The sequence below is a fragment of the Trichechus manatus genome, unplaced genomic scaffold, assembly GCF_000243295.1.
Source record: "Trichechus manatus latirostris isolate Lorelei unplaced genomic scaffold, TriManLat1.0 scaffold00144, whole genome shotgun sequence".
Lineage (NCBI taxonomy): Eukaryota > Metazoa > Chordata > Mammalia > Sirenia > Trichechidae > Trichechus > Trichechus manatus.
Genome location: NW_004444080.1, coordinates 1,442,580 through 1,464,430, shown reverse-complemented (window position 1 = coordinate 1,464,430; position 21,851 = coordinate 1,442,580). Strand labels below are relative to the sequence as shown.

At 38.0% G+C, this 21,851-nt stretch overlaps 1 protein-coding gene across 1 annotated transcript in view; it reads left to right on the top strand.

The window, feature by feature from the left end:
- The first annotated feature begins 252 nt into the window (after window positions 1–252).
- Window positions 253–21,851, top strand: part of DBT (dihydrolipoamide branched chain transacylase E2) — a 51,591-nt gene continuing 29,992 nt past the window's right edge. Inside the window, exons 1-4 of the mRNA XM_004385718.2 lie at window positions 253–442; window positions 2,927–3,050; window positions 6,782–6,857; window positions 13,112–13,293. Of these exons, the coding sequence (XP_004385775.1) occupies window positions 392–442; window positions 2,927–3,050; window positions 6,782–6,857; window positions 13,112–13,293 (433 nt within the window). The 5' untranslated portion in view covers window positions 253–391. The remainder of the gene's footprint in view (window positions 443–2,926; window positions 3,051–6,781; window positions 6,858–13,111; window positions 13,294–21,851) is intronic.

The window sequence follows — 21,851 nt, the reverse complement described above, 5'->3', positions numbered from 1 at the left end:
TGTCAATTCATCTGGTTGAGGATCTTCCTTCTTTTCCGCTGACCCTCTAGTTTTCTACATTATCAAGCATGGCGTCCTCCTCCAGGGATTAAAAAGACTATCTTTGGGACATATGTACTTACACACCAGTACCTTTTCCAACTTTGTCCTCTAAAATTAAATTCGGGCGGCTCTTCTCTCCACTTCTTCCCCGCCCACATTCTCCTTTGCCTCGAGGAGCCCAGGTTTATTTCAAGCCCCGCCCCCGCGCCCTGGTTGGCTGTTTGGTGGGAGGCTCTTACCTTTGCTCCCGATTGGTCGCTCAGGGGGAGGCGCTTTTCACTGCTCCTGGTAGGTCTCTCTGTGGAGGCGTCTCTTCCGACGAAGGGGCAATTGTCATTTCCGGAGTAAGATGGCTGCAGCACGAGTTTTGAGCGCCTGGAACCGGAATGCCAGGCAGCTGGTAAGGAGGTTCGGGCAGATCGGAGGTCGGGAAGGAGTGGTTTATCCGGAGTCGTCCGGGCGGGATGTGTTACCTTCTCCTTATCTCGCCCGACCTGAGTGCTACGCATCACCGAGGGCAGGAGTAACGGAGAGGTGGACAGATGTTTGCAAAACTAAGGGGGCGAGACGATCGCTCCGGAGACCCACTCCTTCCCCTTATCCTGCGCTCTTCTGCCGCGACCCAGTGACCCTCCTGCTCCATCTGCACCTCGAGACCCCGCTAGCATTTCGCCGACCATCCATTCACTGAGCAGCTTCTAGGGGACGGGCATTGTGAATGAAAGGAGCTGGGGATAAAGGGATATACGTTCATTCAGCATTTATTGAGCACCCATTATGTGCTAGACACTGGTGATACGATCCCTACCCTAGGGGAATTTACAGTCTAGAGGAAGAGATTGGGCAAGCAAGTAAAAACACCACGGGCCCTTGCCTCCAAGGAGCTGAGAGGCTCCAGCTTCCCTCACTGTTTTGACCTGTACTTCTTTCCTATGTCCGCACTCCCTGTTATTCCAACCCTTTTATCACTCGTTCTACGAAACACACCACCATCTCTTCTTCGTCTGCCCTCTTTCACACACACTGTTTTAGCACCAACCACTGACCATCACTGTAATCATGCTCTTTCATCCTGTTTGCACAGCGTTTTTCTAAGTAAGCTTTCTCTAGATCTTCTTGTAGTCGTCGCCCCCTGATCTTACAGAATCTTTCAGGAGCCTGCAATGTACCGGGTAATGTGCTAGGCGCTAGGTGTGCGATATGAATAAGACACCATTCCTGCCCTCTGAGAGCTTACAGCCCTGTGGTTGGGGACGGTAGAGAGTGTCAGAGATACATATTAAACAAGCAAGTACAACACAGCATGAGAAGTGCTATGATGGGACACATAGGAGGAGACACCTACCACGGACCTGGGAGTCAGAGAAGTGTTTCCAGAGAATGCTGTATAACTTGAGACTTGTCGAGGATGAGTAGAAGGTAACTAGGAGAAGAGGGCTTTTCTCAGCAGCACCTAGCAGCATTAACTTCTCTTTTAAGAGCTTTCCGTCTTTGGCTTCTGTGACACCAACTTCCCAGCATTTTTCTCTCTACAGCTTTGGCCACTTATTCTCAATCCTGCCACTTTTCCTGCCCAACTTTTAAATATTGGTGTTTCTAAGGGCTTTGACTTTGGCCCTCTGCACTTCTTCACTTCCTGGGTGACCTTATCCATACTTCTTTGGCTTCAGTCACCATCTATATGCTGATGATTCGTAAAGTTCCCCAGTCTTTACCCAGCTGTACTCCAGACCCGTATATCCATCTTACTACCTCCTGGAAATCTCCAATTACATGTTTATTGGGTATGTTTTCAATTGCAAATAATGAAAACCCAACTAATACATTAAATATCAGTACATACAAAGAAGCCCAAAGTTAGGTGGCAGCTGGCATTGATTTAGTAGCTCATATCAGGGTGGTCATTTTAGCAATTCTCTCAGCCTTTCCCTCAGGGTCACAAGAGGGCTGCTACAACTTCTTACTTTGTGTTCAAGCAGGAAAGGAGGAAGGAGTAGTACTAGTCAGAAACTGACTAGATCTGTGTCTCATGGCCACTGCTAGCTTGGAAAAACTGGTCTTTAGCCATCTCACAGTCTGCCACAGGCCTCCAAGGCACATTAGACTCTATAGGCTCCAGAACTAAAGCTTCAGAACTAACCCTCAAAACTCTGTAGACTCCAGAACTAACTTCAGACCTGTTTCGCCCCTTTTGTTGATTCTAGTCTGTCACTTCATTGGTCAAATACTAATTTCCTAACTTCTTCCCTTTTAGGCTTTACCTGTTGTTATCCATTCAGTAAACTACTACGAGATTAATTTCCTAATCCTGTTTCTGCAATAACCTATGATGTATGAGTTCAAACTCCTTATCCAGATATTTGCTCCCTTTTATAAATTTAATACAGCCAAATCAAGTCACTCACTTGGGTGCAATACTAAACTTTTTTTTTCAGTGTCTTTAGATGCTAACAGTTCACTTTCTAATTCTTCAGTGATTTTATTTCAGGAAATTTTTAATGACCTTAGCACAAGCTGATGTGTTCACACAGAATCCATTGTTATAATTTCTTTTCTCTCATAAGAAATTTTGGACAAGGGTCATAAGCATATAAACAAATCTGACTCTAAGGACATAATATTACTAAAACAAAAGAACAACACAACGTTCTCTGTGTGCTAGGGTTTGAGTTCTTTTGATTTCTTGAACAGAAATACTTAAGAACCAGTCTTCATAAACTTCCTTGTCACTGCTGCCATGTATTCAGGTTTCAGCCTAGATAATTTCATATTGTTTATATTGTAATAAGGGTTGTACTACTTTTAGGATAGACTTGAAATTCAATATATAAAATATAAAAGATCGTTTATAAAATCTTTTACTTTTTTGTTGTCTCATCTCTAGATTTGGGTTCGCTATTTTCAAACATGTAGTAGCGTTCATGTTTTAAAGCCAAAATATGTGTATTTCTCCGGTTATCCTTCATTCAAGTATAGTCATCCACATCGGTCACTGAAAACAACCGCTGGTAAGTATAATCTCATAATAGCATATATAAAATAATGTTTTGTATTTTGTTATGTTATTAAGTATTTTATTTTTAGTAATTGATTTAAGAGTCAGGGGAAAAAGCTCTTTATTTCTACCCTTCTCCCTGCATCTGTCCATTTCTCATTCTCTCTTTTCTTCACCCCTTTCGCATATACTTTCTTTTAATAATACTTGTATTTTCATAATGTTGGGAATAGGTTGTCTTGGGCCATCTCTTCTGACTCACCTAAGTGCAATAGTTAGCATTGAGATGGTTATCTCAGTCAAGGTAAATCGTTAACTTCATAAAAGTATTTTCGTGTCTCTGTCCTCATGTGTTTCATACACTGCTGTTTGTTGGTTGAGGCACTTGATCTGTCAGATTAAGATGGTGTGATGAAACCAACCTGTTACTGTTGTTATTAGGTGCTGTCAAGTTGGTTCTGACGCATAGCGACCCTTGGCACAGCAGAACAAAACACTGCCGTGTCCTGCGCCATCCTCACAATCCTTGCTGTGTTTGAGCCCATCGTTGTAGTCCATCTCATTGAGGGTCCTCCTCTTTTTCACCGACCCTCTACTTTACCAAGCATGATGTCCTTCTCCAGGGACTGGTCCCTCCTGATAACATGTCCAAAGTGTGTAAGATGAAGTCTTGCCATCCTTGCTTCTGAGGAACATTCTGGCTGTACTTCTTTCAATACATATTTGTTCATTCTTTTGGCAGTCCATGGTATATTCAATATTGTTCGCCAACACCGTAATTCAAAGGCATCAATTCTTCTTTGGTCTTCCTTATTCATTGTCCGGCTTTCACATGCATATGCAGTGATGGAAAATACGATGGCTTGGGTCAGGCACACCTTAGTCCTCAACGTGATATCTTTGCTTTTTAACACTTTAAAGAGGTCTTTTGCAGCAGATTTGCCCAATGCAATACGTCCTTTGATTTCCTGACTGCTGCTTCCATGGGCATTGATTGCGGATCCAAATAAAATGAAATCCTTGTCAACATCAATCTTTTCTCCATTTATCATGATATTGCTTATTGGTCCAGTTGTGAGGATTTGTGTTTTCTTTATGTTGAGGTGTAATCCATACTGAAGGCTGTAGCCTTTGATCTTCATCAGTAAGTGCTTTAAGTCCTCTTCGCTTTCAGCAAGCAAGGTGGTGTCATCTGCATATTGCAGGTTGATAATGATTCTCCCACCAATCCTGATGCTGCATTCTTCCTCATATAGTCCAGCTTCTCAGATTATTTGCTCAGCATACTGACTGAGTAAGTATGGTGAAAGAATACAACCCCGATGCACACCTTTCCTGATTTTAAACCACGCAGTATCCCCTTGTTCTTTTAGAATGACTGCCTCGTGGTCTGTGTACAGGTTCCACGTGAGCACAGTTAAGTGTTCTAGAATTCCTATTCTTCTCAATGTTATCCATAATTTGTTATGATCTATACAGTCGAATGTCTTTGCATAGTCAATAGAACACAGGTAAACATCTTTCTGGTGTTCTCTGCTTTCAGCCAAGATCCATCTGACATCAGCATTGATGTCCCTGGTTCCACGTCCTCTTCTGAATCTGGCTTGAATTTCTGGCAGTTCCCTGTCGATGTATTGCTGCAACCGTTTTTTAATTATCTTCAGCAAAATTTTACTTGTGTGATGTTAATGATATTGTTCGATAATTTCCGCATTCTGTTGGACACAAATATGGATCTCCCAGTCAGTTGATCAGGTAACTGTCTTCTAAATTTGTTGGCATAGATGAGCGAGCACTTCCAGTGTTGCATCCATTTATTGAAATATCTCAGTTGGTATTCTGTCCATTCCTGGAGGCTTGTTTTTCGATAATGCCTTCAGTGCAGCTTGAACTTCTTCCTTTAATACCATAAGTTCTTGATCATATGCTGCCTCTTAAAATGGTTGAATGTCAATCAATTCTTTTTGGTACTATGACTGTGTATTCCTTCCATCTTCTTTTGATGTTTCCCGCGTGGTTTAGTTTTTTTCCTATAGAATCCTTCAGTATTGCAACTCGTGGTTTGAATTTTTTCTTCAGTTCTTCCAGCTTGAGAAATGCTGAGTGTGTTCTTCCCTTTCAATTTTCTAACTCCAGATCTTTGCATATTTCATTATAATACTTTACTTTGTCTTTCAGGCCACCCTTTGAAATCTTCTGTTCAGGTCTTTTACTTCATTGTTTCTTCCATTCGCTTTAGCTACTTTACATTCAAGAGCAACTTTCAGAGTCTCTTCTGGCATCCATTTTGGTCTTTTCTTTCTTTTCTGTCTTTTAGTGACCTTTTGCTTTTTTTTCATATGTGATGTCATCCCACAACTCATCTGGTCTTCAGTCTTTAGTGTTCAACGTATCAAATCTATTTCCGAGATGGTCTCTAAATTCAGGTGGGATATACTCAAGGTTGTACTTTGGCTTTGGTGGATTTGTTTTAATTTTCTTCAACTTCAACTTGAACTTGCATATGAGCAATTGATGGTCTGTTCCGCAGTTGGCCCCTGGCATTGTTCTGACTGGCCCACTATTGTTTGTTGGGTGAGGAACTAGATCTATCATATTAAGACAGTGTGATGAAACTAACCTGAGGTGCTCCTAAATAGAAAGCCCCATGGCTTTTATCATTTAATTACTTTCTTCCCAACTGTTTTGGAACAGCTTTCTGGAAACCTGTTACTTGACAGAAGAGGGCACATTGCCTTTTTCTAACCTCTGTAAAGAACTTGAGACCTTAAGTATTAGATTTGGGTAGGGCACTAAAATTTTTTTTTCTGATGATCGATTTAGAAACTTGATGACCTATTTAGACCTCTGATAAAGAACCTTGGACTTTTGTTATATCATCACACTTTTGATAGATATGCTTTTGATAGATATGTGGGGCCTTAGTCTGTGCTGGTATTGAAAAATAGGGGAATTCCAGGAAGGCCCCATGCTTGAGATCTGTCTTCTATGCCTTTTATGTCATTCTCCACAACAGCCTCTTTAAACCTTACCTTTACCACTGTCTTTTTTTTTTTTTTTTTAAAGATTTCTATTCTTAAAAGTTGATCTTTTTACTTCCCAGAGATAAGTGAGGCCATTCATCAGAAATTCCAAACTTCCTGCTCCATATTGTAGGTATTTATCATGAGCTTTGGGTACCTGGCTCTACCAATTCCAGGCTATTTGGGTTTCTGGTCTACTAATTACTAGCCATGCAACTTTGACAAGTTACTTAATTTCTGTTTCATCGTCTAGAAAATAAGAATAATCATACCTACCTCATTGGATTGTTGTGAGAATTCATTCAACAACAAACATTTGTTGGTCCCCTACTAGTATATGCCAAGGCACTGTTCTAGATGCTTGGGATATATCAGTGAACGACAAAAACCCTTACACTTGAGTGGATTAAATAAATTAGAATATGTGAAGTACTTAGACAATGCCTATTTTCTTTGGCTACTCCTTATTCTTTTTTAAAGGCTCCTCTCCCTCTACTTCTCTCTTAAATTTTTTCCCCCATTTTTTCATAAGATACCCCAAATTTAAATTTTTTATGGTAATGATTGATGGTTATACTTTTAAGAATTATGCTATTTTTCTGTCTGTATGATGGAATAATTTCTGCCTATGCTTAAGAACATTTTCTAATTTTAGATGTAAAAGTATCTATTAGCAATACGTTACATAAATAACGAGATCGTTTCTCATTTGCCTTTGAAGTTCTACATGGACAGGTTGTTCAATTCAAACTCTCAGACATTGGAGAAGGGATTAGAGAAGTAACTGTTAAAGAATGGTAAGTTCATTTGAAAAACTTTTAAGTAAATATGAAAATAAGTTGAATAAAAATAAGTAGGAACCTATTTAAATTGAGCAATTTCTTAATGCAGCTTCATGATGCTTTCTTAAAACAAGGTAGAACCTGTTTGTGTTGACAATATGCTAGTGCTAGAATTCATTATATATCATGGCATTTTATTTGATGTGATTTATTAAGGATTATTTTTCCTTCTCCTTTGTAAAAAATCCTTTCACTGCCCACTCCAGCTAAAAAAGAGAAATTAACCTCTAAAGGATATTAAATTGATAGAAGACCATGTGTTTTTAAAAGCACATAATATATGAATCTACAATTCTTTTCCAAACTGTTTGAAAACTATCATATAGTCTGACTTTCTTTACTATACTGAAAATGCCTTCAGCAAGAATAGAAGTATCTTTGACTCACCATTACCTGACACATATATTTATATTTTTCAAAAAGTTTAAAAAAATAATACCAAGAATGGGCCTAAAACAAAACAGAAAAAGCCCTCTACCGCCTTAGTCATTCTTCTTCCCCTTTTCTTCCGTCTTTTGCCTTCTGGAAAAATAGAAGCACCTCTAGGTACTGAACTAACTTTTATACATTTGTAAAAAGTAGCAGTTAAGAGGATTAAATAAATTCTCTCCCACTATAGTTTTATATTGTTAAAAATCCTTTTAAGAATCTGATTCAGTCACCTGAACATTCTTTTCCTGAAATTCTGGTATGATGGCTTTTAAGATAGAAGAGAACCGTAATAGCATAAACATATCGTACAATAATGTCTGCAAGGAGCCCTGGTGGCGCAGTGGTTAAGCGTTCGACTACTGACCGAAAGGCTGGTGGTTCAAACCCACTAGCAGCTTTGCAGGGGAAAAGACCTGGCAATCTGCTCCCTTAAAGATTACAGCCTAGGAAACCCTATGGGGCAGTTCTACCCTGTCCTATAGGGTCGCTATAAGTCTCAGTCAACTCAATGGCACACAATAATAACAACAGTAATGTCTCTAGTGGCATCCAAGAACTGTGGAAAGACCAATGGACTTCAAATCAGAGGAACTTGACTCTGAAACTTACTAGTCCTCTTACCTGTGATTTCCTTGGTCTCTCCTGATCCTCTACCTCTTAATGTGTAAAATGAGGGTAAAATGTAAAATCTATAAAATGAGATGCTCTATCATCTCACAGGGATTGTTGAAAGGATCAGATAATGTAATGTATAGAAAATACCTTTAAAATCTACAAAGTACTATGTACATTTAAGTTAGTGATACCTTCTTTCTAAGACCAGGACGATTCTTTCTAGGTTTTTAATGTTATTATTTTTTTAACATTTCTTAATTTCTTCCTCTTATTAACTCTCTGGACCAGTATACTTAGTATGGGATTTAAAGTTCTTGCAAGAGGAGATCATTTCATTCCTTATGAAAATCTAATAGTTATTTAAGTGAGACACAAATCATTTGATTAAAGTTTTTCAGAAGTTCTTTAAGAAATACTAAGAGCTGTGTCTTGAATTCTGTGTGTTTTTTCTCTAACTTAATAGCTATAAATCTTAACATGAACACACACACACATATATATAGATATAGCAATAGTATGCACTTGGTAAAATGCTAAAAAGCAGAGTTCTTTCCTACAGAATGGAACCTGAGAATAGGAGCATGTAAGGAAATATAACTTAATAGAAGGTAGTATGGTTTTTTATAAGGAACAATAATAACTCATTCATTCTTAGAATTTGTGGGAGCAAATGTATGGATGATGAAGAAAAATACTTTAAAAATAATTTTAAAAGGCCTTTGACAAAGTTCTAAAACAAAGATTTGGATTCTATATTTGCTTTGTTTTAAAATCTTTTTTGTCAGATATTAGTGCAGCCACTCCATCTCTCTTTTGGTTACTGTTTACATGGTATGTCTTTTTCCATCCTTTTACTTTCAACTTATTTGTGTCTTTGAATCTAAAGTGTTGATCTTGTAGACAACTTATCATTGGATCACTTTTTTTTAAAATCTATTCTGTCAATCTCTGCCTTTTTATTGGAGTATTTCATTTAAATTTAATGTAGTTATTGATAAGGTAGCTTACCATTTTGCTATTTCTTTTCTGTATATTTATATGCTTTTTGTTCCTGTATTCTTTAATTACTGCCTCTTTTTTTAATGTTAAATAGATATTTTCTCGTGTACTGTTTTAATTCCCTTGTTGTTTCTTTTACAGTATTTTTTGAGATATTTTCTTAGTGATTGCCCTGAAGATTACAACTAACATCTTAACCTAAAAACACTGTATATCTGATTAATACCAACTGAATTTCAGTATACAAGAACTTTGCTCTAATATAGCTCCATTCCTTTCCCCCTCTTTTGCTATGGTTATATATACTTTATCTGTAAACATTATAAGCCAATCAACATAGTTTTATAATCATTGCTTTATGCAATTATTTTGTAAATCAGATATAATTAAAAAAAAGTGTTACAAACAAAATACATTTACACTGTCTTTTAAATTTTCCTTGCAGTTGCCTTTACTAGCATTCTTTAATTCTTTGTGTAGATTTTGAGTTACTGTCTAGTGTCCTTTCATTTTATTCTGAAAGACTCCTTTTAGTATTTCTTGTAAGGTAGTTCTGCTAGTAAAGAATTCTCTCAACTTTAGTGTATCTGGAAATCTGTTAATTTCTTTTTTATTTTTGAAGAGTAATTCTGCTGGATATAGAATTCTTGATTAACAGTATTTTTCTTTTTGCATTTTGAATGTCATTCCACTGCCTTCTGACTTCCATGGTTTCTGATGAGAAGTCAGTTCTTTAATCTTATTGAGGATCTCTTGTATGTTATGAGTTGTTTTTCTCTCTTGTGCTTTCAAGATTCTCCCTTTGTCTTTGTCTTTCAACAGTTTGATTATGATGTGTCTAGGATGGATCTCTTTGAGTTTATCCTACTTGGATTTCCTTGAGCTAGTTGGATATGTACATTAATGTTTTTCATCAAATTGGACAAGTTTTTGGCCATTAGTTCTTCATGTTCTTTCTGTCCCTTTCTTTCCTCTCCTTCTGGGATTTCCATTATGCATATGTTAGTACGTTTGACGAAGCGGTTAAGAGCTCGGCTGCTAACCGAAAGGTTGGCAGTTCAGATCTACCAGCCAGCCGCTCCTTAGAAACCCTATGGGGCAGTTCTATTCTGTCCTGTAGGGTTGCTATGAGTTGGAATTGACTTGACAACAACAGGTTTGGTTTTTTTCTTTTTTTTTTTAGTATGCTTGATGGTGTCCCACAGGTCTCTGAGGCTCTGTTCATTGTTCATTCTTTTTTCTTTTTGTTCCTCAGACTGAATAATCTCAACTGACCTATCTTCAAGTTCACAATTTTTTTTTTCCTACCAGCTAGAATCTGGTGTTGAGTCCCTCCAGTGAATTTTTCATTTCAGTCATTGTAGTTTTTAATTCCATAATTTGTTTACATTTCTATCTCTTTATTCATCTTCTCTACTGGTGAGACATAACTTGTATACTCTCCTTTAATTCTTTAGACATGGTTTCCCTCAGTTCTGTGAATATATTTATATAGTAAAACCTGAGAAAGCTGGACCTGTGCAAGGCGAAAACTTGTCAGAGAAGGAAAACTCAAATATTTTCCACTGATAGAGAGTGATAGAGAAGTGGTAAGATTGCACCTATCAAAGTTAGAAAATTTGGAAGACCCAGAAAAACAAGGCAGTCCCACTGAGTTCCGACTCTCACAGGTTTCACTGTAATAGTTGATAATAAAGTCTTTGTCTAGTCAGTCCAACATCTGGGCTTGGACAAAGATGTTTCTGTTAACTGTTTCTTTCCTGTGGATAGACCATACTTTCTTGTTTCTTTGCACATCTTGTAATTTATTGTTGGAAACTGGACATTTTAAGTAATGTGGCAACTCTAGAAATCAGATTCCTTCCCTCCCAGAGTTTTTTCTTCTTGATTTTTTGGTTGTTTTTTGTTTGTTTGTTTAGTGACTTCCTTGGACTACTTTTATGTAGTCTATATTCCCTTTTGTGTATGGCCACTGAAGTCTCTTCTCGCTTAGGTTAGCGGTCAGCTAATGATTGGACAGAGATTTCCTTAAATATTTTGAACCAATAAGTCTTTGACCCTTTGCCAAGTGACTCTGTGTACATGTTAGGCATGCCTTCAGTGCTGTGCCTTAGCCTTTACATCTTGATTACCCAGGGCCTCAGAGTCAACCAGAGATAAAAGATTAGGGTTCTCTCAGGTCTTTCCAGGGCATGTACGCAACCCTGTACATTTGTGTGCCCTGATAGATTTCTTGGACTATGTCAGAGCTTTTCAAAGCTTTGGACATGGTGAACACCTATGGACATTTCAAAGGAGCCCTCGTGGGCAATGGTTAAGCATTCTGCTGCTAACTGAAAGATCAGTTTGAACTCACCTTAAAGATTATAGCCTAGGAAACATTATGGGGCAGTTCTATTCTTATAGGGTTGCTATGAGTTGGAATTGACTGTAGGGTACAAAACAACAACAATGGACATATCATTACCCAGATCTTCCTTTTAAGATTTTTTTAACTAACCTCATGTTTGCCTCAACTGATTTTGCTGCCTCAGGCAGCTGTGACTTTAAATAATTGCTGCTGATTTTTTTCAGCAAATACCCTGGGGAGCTCTCTGTCAGGTCAAATAAAGACAAGCCCTGTGAATCAGATTTTTCTAGGGAACTGCCAGACAAGTCAAATAATGACAGATCTCTGGGGAGGGGCTTTTTTCAGGAGCTCCAAATCCCATCTGCCGCTTCCAGGGACCAAAAAAAAAAGAACCACCAAACCTGTTGCATCAAGTAGATTCGACTCATAGCGACCATATAGAACAGGGTAGAACTGCCCCATAGTGTTTCTGAGGAGCGGCTGGTAGACTCGAACTGCCGGCCTCTTGGTTAGCAGGTGAACGCTTAACCACTGCACCACTAGGGCTCCAACCAATGCAAACGCCAGGTTTCCCAGCTACTATGGTTGCAAGGCTGCCTGGTTTTCAAGGCTACCGCTGAGCTGAGGAAAGAGGGGTGGGAATAAACCCATTGCCATTGAGTTGATTCCAACCCATAGCGACCCTATAGGACAAAGTAGAACTGCCCCGTAGGGTTTCCAAGGCTGAAATCTTTACAGAAGAAGATTGCTACATCTTTCTCCTGTGGAGCGGCTGGTAGGTTTGAACCAACAACCTTTCAGTAAGCAGCTGAGAGCTTAACCACGGTGCCACCAGTTCTCCTTTGGGTGTGGGAATAGGGCAGGTTAAAACACAAAGCTTCCTCTTTTTAATGAGGTTCAGTTGTGTTTCCTAAATAACTGCTTCTCAGATTATTGCAGGCCTTTTTTAATTTCCAGAATTCTGAAAAAGTTGATTTTTGACAATTTTTGCCAGTTTACTCTTTGCTTTTATGGAGGAACAGATTTTTGGAGGTCCTTACTCTGCCATTCCAGAAGTGAAAGTCTGCTGTATGTGCTTTTAAACTTAGTTTCTATGTCATTGGTAATGTTTTATCATTTAGAGAACTGAGGAATACAGAAGTAAGAATTACTGAAAATTATCTTAATGGAGAATTGATAGAAATAAGTCAGAAATGTGTGTTAGACACATCAAGAGTAGTATTAGAATCAAAATTATGTGTAGTATTTCCAGTTTGGTCCCATTCCTCCAGTTCTATTTGCTAAGGATATCTAGGAGAGCCTTGTAAGCTATACCTAAAACGATTAGTGGGTTAAAGAGCTGATATATGAGGGCAGGCTAGAAAGAAAGACTGAGAAAACTCATACCTAAAATTCATGAAATCATAAAGGATGTGGATTGGGAACATCAATTTTCTGACTTAATTCTAGAAATAATGGGCATTTCTTAAAGTTTGAAAAAGGCCAGTAAAAGACAACAAAAGGAATAACATTTAAAAATATATTTTTGGAACCTCTTTTCCCAAAAAAATGGGTCAGGCAGAAAATCTGAAAGTTTAATTAAAATACTGGATTATAGATCTATGGATGGTTTTTAAAATTTTTAGTGTGTCTCGGAGGTACATCCAAAGAGACTCTATTATTATCTTCTATGTAACATTCTTTGGTGAACCTTTTGGGACTAAGTGCTGGGTTAGATGGATACTGATCTAACTCAATATGGCATTTACATTGTTAGGATGGTCTGTTCTTATAATTTTCCATGAAACAGTTGTCTTATGTCTTTTTTCTTTAGGTATGTAAAAGAAGGAGATACAGTGTCTCAGTTTGATAGCATCTGTGAAGTTCAAAGTGATAAGGCTTCTGTTACCATCACTAGTCGTTATGATGGAGTCATCAAAAAACTCTATTATAATCTAGATGAGATTGCCTATGTGGGGAAGCCGTTAGTAGACATAGAAACGGAAGCTTTAAAAGGTACTGTAAATGTGTTCATCTCTTCTCCCAAATTGATTCCTGCTGTCCTTTTGTCTTTGGGCCTCAATTAAAAGTGATGTTTGCTTTTAATAACTTCTAGAATTTGAGTTGAGTGTTTGAAAGCCTAAAACAGGAAAACAGAAAAGATCCTTTATGATGCATGATTATCTTTTGACCAGTTAGCATGTTAAAAGCATGTACAGTAACACTGTTTATCTGGAAGTCTCCTTTCCGGAAACCTTAAGTATTCATAGAATCAAGCTCTCTCAGGAATTAAAGTTTCAAGTCCTAAATACTGGTCACTAATAACAAGAATTGGAGTATGCAAACATTACATCTAACATAATGGGATTGCTCTGTTTGCCACTGATAGCACAAAGAAAAGCACTCTCACTGGTGGTGGTTATGAAAGCCAAACTTCATCTTGGGAAGGAAAATCTGAACAAAAAGTGAAGAGACCAGCTTTCAGCAGAAGCAGTACTGATGGGACTTATAAGCAGTAGATGTCCTGACAAAACGGAGTTTATTATGAGTATGTTACAGAAGAAAACGAAAACAACTATTTCAGTAGCAGCAAACGGCCAACTCTCTGCTTCAGACGTTCCTTCTGACATGGTTGTGATATATCAAAGTTACGTCGCTGGGGAAATAACTCTGATATCTGGGATTGGGAGAGCACAAGTTCTGCGATGTGACTTCTAGGCCAGCATATTATCCTGGCAGCTCTGAGATAAAGACATCTTAGTACTGTAATTCAGAAATCTGGAAGGAATCTTTGAATTACAGTGTTGTCTGACTCTAGTATTGTTAGTTCTGCAATCTGTATGCTAATAATATTACAATCACTTTTTTTTTCAGAATCATGTTTTAGAATTTATAAAATGTTTCACACCTATTAATTTATTCTTAACTGTGAGATATTCTAGTTTAACAGACGAGGAAGCTAAACCCAATTTAGAAAGACTAGGTGATTTGCCCAATGGTCATTCACAGTGCCAAAATTACAACTTGGATGTCCTCAGTCCTTGTCCAGAATATTTTCAACTTTGTTATGTTGTCTTCAGAAGCTGAAAAATGACTTATTGGAGGCTTCTATTTATTTAATTTTTATTATTACAGAAACAGGACATGTGCATTGTAGAAAGCTAGAAAATACAGAAAAGCAAAAATAAGGAAATAAAACATATCCTTACTACTTAGACATCACCACTCTTAACACGTTAGTGTATATCGTTCTAGACATTTTTTTTAGGCACATAGGTATACCTGTTGCCATTGGGTCAATTTTGACTCATAGTGACCCTATAAGACTTCGTAGAACTGTCCCATAGGGTTTCCAGGGAGCAGCTGGTGGATTCAAACTGCTGACCTTTTGGTTAGCAGGCGTAGCTCTTCACCACTGTCCCACCAGGTACGTAGGTATACATATAGGTATTTGTTACAAAATATTGTCATATTATACATGCTGTATTTTAATCTGTTTGCTTAATGATCGAATATTTTCATGACAATGTTTTCATTTTATCTAATAGCCAGATCATATTTAAATTTCCCCAGTTGTTTCCCAACACGTCTTTGAAACTTCGTTGCTTCGTTCAGACTAGGATCCAGCACAGGACCATACACTGCACCTGGTTGTTTTACCCCTTAAGTCTTTTTTAACCTTGCTCATCCTCCCCAGTATTTTGTTTCAAAATACTGACTTGTTGAAGAAGCAGTGCCATTGGTTTTGCAGAATGTCACATCTTCTGGATTTGTCTTTTTTCTTGTTCGTGATGTTTAACTTGTTTCTTTGGTTTTAATGTTTCCTATAAACTGGAGGTAAGTTTTAAAGGCTGGATTTAAGTTAAATATTTTGGCTAGAATATATCATGAGTGAAGTTGTTTACTGAGTATCGCTTTATATCAGGACACATATGACATCTGGATCACCCATTGTAGACACCCTAACCCCTCCATTGTACAGTTGTTATGTTTTTTCCTTTACAACCTGTGGTGTTACTTTGACACCAAATAAAATCCAAAACCAAACCCGTTGGCTGTCAAGTAAATTCTGACTCATAACGACCCTATAGGACAGAGTAGAACTGCCCCATAGTGTTTCGAAGGAGCAGCTGGTGGGTTCGAACCGCCGACCTTTCGGTTAGCAGCCAAGTACTTAACCACTGTGCCACCAGGGCTCCTTGACACTGTATAAGTAGCTTATAATATCATTTGAAAATCCTTGCCTGAATCAATAATTGCTTTAGTGGTTGTGGAATGATGATTTAAAAATTCTGTCATTCCTTTAATATCCTTCTGTAAAGTAAAGCTTTTTCTTCATTAACTAGGGCAGTTAACCAAAACCAAACCAAACCAAACCCGTTGCTGTCAAGTCAATTCCAACACATAGCGACCCTATAGGATGAGTAAAACTGCCCCATAGAGTCTCCAAGGAGCAGCTGGTGGATTCGAATTGCCAATCTTTTGGTTAGCAGCCAAGCTCTTAACCACTACACCACCTAGAAAGGCAGAATAAATGCTTAGTTCTTTCCCTTTACCAATTCTTGAAGGAGTTGCTTTAATAGCCACTAAAAATGCTGATATTAGTATTAATATTTCCAGCATTCTCTTTTTGCATATGTATGCATATATTTTAATTGATTAAATGTGTTTTATCCACTACAAGCATTATTCTTTTTGATGCTCAAATGGTTATAGTCATGGCCCGTTCAAGCTGGCCCGTGTCTTTTTGACATGGTCCCATTACTTTTAAAAACTTCCTTGCTTTTTGGCATAAGAAGATATTCTGGGACTCACCTTGTATTCTCTTCCCCACCTCCTAGACCAGCCATTTCTCTATGGGTTCTCATTCCTTTTGGTATGAAATGGATAAGAGACCTATAATCTGGGCACTAGGTATACTTCCTATTATCTTGAGTCCAAAATTTTTTTGAAATATTTGATTTAGGAGTATATACAAATTAAGAATTCACCTTTAAAAATTGCCTGAAATAAACACAAAATTACTTTGATAGATCAGTGAAAATTTTTTTTAAATTTTATTGTGTTTTAGGTGAAAGTTTATAGTGCAAATTAGTTTCTCATTCAAAAATTTATACACAAATTGTTTTGTGACATTGGTTGCAATCCCTGCAATGTGTCAGCACTGTCCCCCTTTCCCTTTCCACCTCGGGTTCTCCATGTCCATTGACCCAACTTTCCTGTTCCTTCCTACCTTCTCATTTTTGCTTTTGGGCAGATGTTGCCCATTTGGTCTTGTATACTTCATTGAACTAAGAAGCATGTTCCTCATGTGTGTTATTGTTTGTTTTATAGTCCTGTCTAATCTTTGGCTGAAAGATGGACTTTGAGAGTGGCTTCAGTTTTGAGTTAGCAGGGTGCTCAAGGGCCATAATCTCAGGGGTTCCTCCAGTCTCTGTCAGACCAGTAAGTCTGGTGTTTTTTTGTGAATTTGAATTTTGTTCTGCGTTTTTCTCCTGCTCTATCTGGGACCATCTATTGTGATTCCTGTCAGAGTGGTTGGTGGTGGTAGCCGGGCACCATCTAGTTCTTCTGGGCTCAGGCTGGTGGAGGACTTGGTTCATGTGGTTCATTAGTCCTTTGGACTAGTATTTTCTTTGTGTCTTTGGTTTTCTTCATTCTCCTTTGCTCTGGACTGGATGGGACCATAGATGTATCTTAGATGGCCGCTTGTAAGCTTTTAGGACCCCAGATGCTACTTACCAAAGTAGGATGTAGAACATTTTCTTTATGAACTATGTTATGCCATTTGACCTAGATGGTCGCTAGCCCTCAGCCCCAGAAACTCAGTCCCTCAAGGTGTTAGGATGTGTCTAGGAAGCTTCTACGACTGCCTTGGACAAATTGGGCTGACTTGCCCAGTATTGTATGTTGTCTTTCCCTTCACCAAAGTTAACACTTTTCTACTATCTAGTTAGTGATTTTCCCTCCCCTCTTCCCTCAGAACCATCAAAGATTGTTTTATTCTGTGTATAAACCTTTTCTTGAGTTTTTATTATAGTGGTCTCTATTTTTTAAGACCTAGGAAAGAGAGAGAGTGTCACATTCTTGGCACAAACTGAGTCAAGCAAAGATGCTGAACACCACTGTGCTATTGATGTGATTAAATTAGAACACCTAGGTCAGGTGCTATGGACCGGATTAGATCTAGGCCATCTGAAAAAGTAAAGTAATCATGCAGACAAATAAACAGTTCAGATTTGTATTTTGTTATTGTTTGGCTTTTGTTTTTAGGGAGTCTATTTTGATATCTCAAGTGAGATTCAGCTTTACAAGTCTTGATATAGCAAATTATAATATCGTAGAACTCTTTAGGGGGAGGACTGTGTTTTTTTCTAGATAATTTTTTTCACAAAAATTAAACTACTGTATGCTTTTAAAAGTTCCTTCTTTGTATGATCTTTCTTAAATTCTACCCAGCAGGTATCAGTGAAACAGGGCTCCATATTTAAGCAGAAGGGCAAATACTATAGTTTTCTACAAAATTCTGATTATCCTAGGACTTTATGATGGTCTGCATGTTTTACTCATTGCATTCAATACACATATTAACATATCACCAGGACTTTGTTCCAAGAAGCCTCTGGGTAGACTTCAGCCACTAACCTTTTGGTTACCAGCTGTTTACTCCACTCAGGGACTCCTACTTAGGTTGTTGTTGTTGGGTGCTGTAGAGTCGTTTTCTACTCATAGTGACCCCATGCTTCAGAGTAGAACTGCCCCATAGAGTTTTCTAGGTTGTAATCTTTATGGGAGTAGATCACCAGGTCTTTCTCACGTCGAGCTGCTGGCTGGGTTTAAACTGCCAACCATTCGGCAGTCAGCTGAGTGCCTAACCATTGCGCCACCAGGGCACCTTTACATAGATTAAAAACCATTGCCATTGAGTCAGTTCTGACTCATAGTGACCCTATAGGAACTGAGTAGAACTGTCCCATAGAGTTTCCAAGGCTGTAATCTTTATGGAAGCAGACTGCCACATCATTCTCCCATGGAGCGGTTGATGTTTTCAAACCAGCAACCTTTTGGTTAGCAGCCAAGCACTTAACCACTGCGCCACCAGGGCACCTCTATATAGATTAGCTAGGGCTTTCTCCCCCATGGCATGCAGGAGGTTAGCTGTTGAAGCGGGGTGTCTATTCTTTCTTGCTCTCTCTATGTAAAGCTCAGCATGGCGATCTGAGGAAGGAGTCAAAGCTACTCTTCCTTTTTTTTTTTTTTTACTACTAGTCTATTTGTAATGTAGGAACTGCTTCTGCTAGCTAGTGGTCCTTAACTGGGGTCAATTTAACATTAGAAGGTATGTCACTTTTCTAGTTAATTTTTCAACAGTGACATAACATGAGCAATAACCCCCAAGTTTAAACCAATACTGTATTGTTTGGCAGGTAGAGTAAAAGATCAATCAGTTCAAAGTCAAGAGATCTAGGTTGCAGTCCAAGTATGGTACAAACTAAGTTTGTTTCGTGGAGCAAATAATTGAACCTATCTCTTCATCTTTCCATTTTTAAGGTATTAACAAGTATGTTGTCACTCTTTTGCAAGATGAGTGTGGGAAAAAATAAGTGTTTTTTAAGTTCTTGGAATAAATGTGTTAATAAGACTGTGTTATATGATAGTGTTTCCCTGTTTCAGGAGACAGGGAGAGTAATAACATTCTCTTGATTTGGTTACAATGAATTATCTATCACAAATTAGCCTAAATAACAAATGCTTTGTTTGTTATTTAGTAACTGGCTTTGCTCTTTAAAATTTAAAAACAATTAATATAAAATTAACTCACTATGGTTTGTATGGTAAATCTCCAGCTGGTAGTGAGAGCTCTTAACAGTTTTTCTATCCTTCCTCTAAGTAGTAAGTTAGTTATCCTTAGAATTCCTTAACTGATTCTTTCTCACCAGCAAAACCAACGTAAGCTGCTCACTGTATTCTATAAAAAGATATAGAGGAAAGGAAGAGGGGAAGATATGTATATTGAAATATCTCACTTTCCATTTCTAGCTTTAAAGCACTTCCTTTCAACAGTAGAGAATGTGCACTATCCCCTGTTTGTTAAAGTATGTTTTAGAAGTCATATATCCTTATTCTCTCTAAAGTCTCAGTATTTTTACCTTGTTTCTCTGAGATGAAAAATGTCTCCTTTAACCTTATTAAAGTAAACAGAACTGGATTGATTGGAAGTCAGAGAATTGTGACCATGAAGAGATCGCTTAAACTCTCTGGCCTTAGTTTTATTTACCTTAAAATAAACGAGGTTGGCACAGTGAGATGCCTCTACACACCTCTTTAAAAAAAAAAAAAAACCCATTGCCGTCGAGTCAATTCCAACTCATAGTGACCCAATAGGACAGAGTAGAACTCTGCCTCCTTAGGGTTTCCAAGGAGCAGCTGGTGAATTCAAACTGCTGACCTTTTGGTGATCAGGCAAGCTTGTAACCACTGCGCCACCAGTGCTCCACACACCTCTTAAGAGGTCTACAATTAGAAAGGCTGATCATACCATGTATTGGTGAGGATGTGATACCACTACACACCTATTAGAATGTCTGAAAAATCCTGACATACCAAGCATTGGTAAGGATGTAGCTACTACATATTTCCATATGCTGCTGGTGGGAACGTAAAATACTACAACCACTTTGGAAAACAGTTTGGCAGTTTCTTAAAAAATTAAATATACACCTACCACCTGACTCAGCCATTCGACTTCTAGGTATTTACCCAAGAGAGGAAAACATAGGTCCATGCAAGGACTTTTTCATGAATCTTCGTAACCGTTTTATTTGTACTTTACATAAACTGGAAACAACCCACATATCCATAAACAGGTTTATGTATAAACAAATTGTGGTATAACTATACAATAGCACTATTTCTCAGTAGTAAAAAGGAATGAAATGTTGATATGTGCTATAACATGGAAGAATATGCTGAGTGAAAGAAGCCAGACAAAAAGAGGACGTACTGTATGATTCCATTTACATAAAACTTTAGAAAATGCAAATTAATCTATAGTGACAGAAAGCAGATTACTATTCATGACATTGATTGTAGTGATGATTTATGGGCATATACATATTTCAAAGCTTATCAAATTGTATATTTTACATATGTGCAGTTTATTGTATGTCGATTGTACTTCAAGTACAGCTCTTAAAACAAAATTAATAGGATTGGATGGGTTATCTTTAGAGTAAAAATTCTCTGATAATATTCCACATAGAGAACTAAGCACTTGCTAGCTGTTCTATTTTGTTTGCCATTTACAGTGTATTTTGAAAAATTATCTTGCATGCTAGCTTTATTTTTCATGTATATCTTTTTAGTTTTGCATTTATATTTTGTAATTTTTATTAGATTTTTTACTATAAGAATAAGCTAAGAAGCATAAACCTATATATCAAATAAGCAGGCCTATAAAAGATGAGCAGATTCAATTTATTGAGAGAAATTTATATATGCCATATTTTAACTCCGGAAATAAAAGGTTTTTAAATGTTTTGTGTATTTGACTTCAACACAAATTTGTAGTAATACTGAATTTGTCTATATTGTTCCTGTTTTAGTACTAGTAAAACTAATTATACTATAAATATAAAATTAGCTAACAGTCTTTTAAGGTCCATGGGTGGCACAAACGGTTTGCACTTGTCTACTAACGTAAAAGTTGGAAATTGGAACCTACCTAGAGGTGCCATGGAATAAAGGTCTGACAATCTGCTTCTCTAAAGATTACAGCCAAGAATATCCTATGGAGCAGTTCTACTCAGCATCACATGGGGCCATCATGAGTTGGAATTGACTCCATGGCAGCGGATTTGTTTTGTTTTATTTTTAACAATCTTTTAGAAGTATAAAACCAGTTGCTGTGGAATCGGTTGTGACTCATGGCGACCCCATGTGTATCAGAGTGAAACTGTGCTCCATAGGATTTTCAATTACTGTTTTTTAGAAGTACATTGCCAGGCCTTTCTTCTGAGGCACCTCTGGGTGGACTCAAACCTCCAACCTTTTGGTTAGCAACAGAGTGTGTTAACTGTTTGCCCCACCCGGGGACTCTTTTGTTGTTGTTAGGTGCCACTGAGTTGGTTCCAACTTATAGCTCAGAGTAGAACTGCCCCATAGGGTTTCCAAGGAGCAGCTGGTGGATTTGAACTGCCAACCTTTTGGTTAGCAGCTGAGCTCTTAACCACTATGCCACCAGGACTCTGGGGACTCCTTTAGAAGTATAAGATACATAATCTTCATTTTACCTGTGGAAAACAGTTATAGCATAGAACCATCAAGGGTGTTGTCTTGGTCATCTAGTGCTGCCATAAAAGAAATACCACAAGTGGATGTTTTAATGAAGAGATGTTTATTTCTTACAGTAAAGTAGGCTAAAAGTCCAAATTCAGGGTGTCAGCTCCAGGGGAAGGCTTTCTCTCTCTCGGCCTTCTCATCAGTGTTCCCCCAGACTAGGAGCTTCTCGGTGCAGGGACGCCAGTCCAAAGGACGAGCTCTGCTCCCGGCACTGCTTTCTTGATGGTATGAGG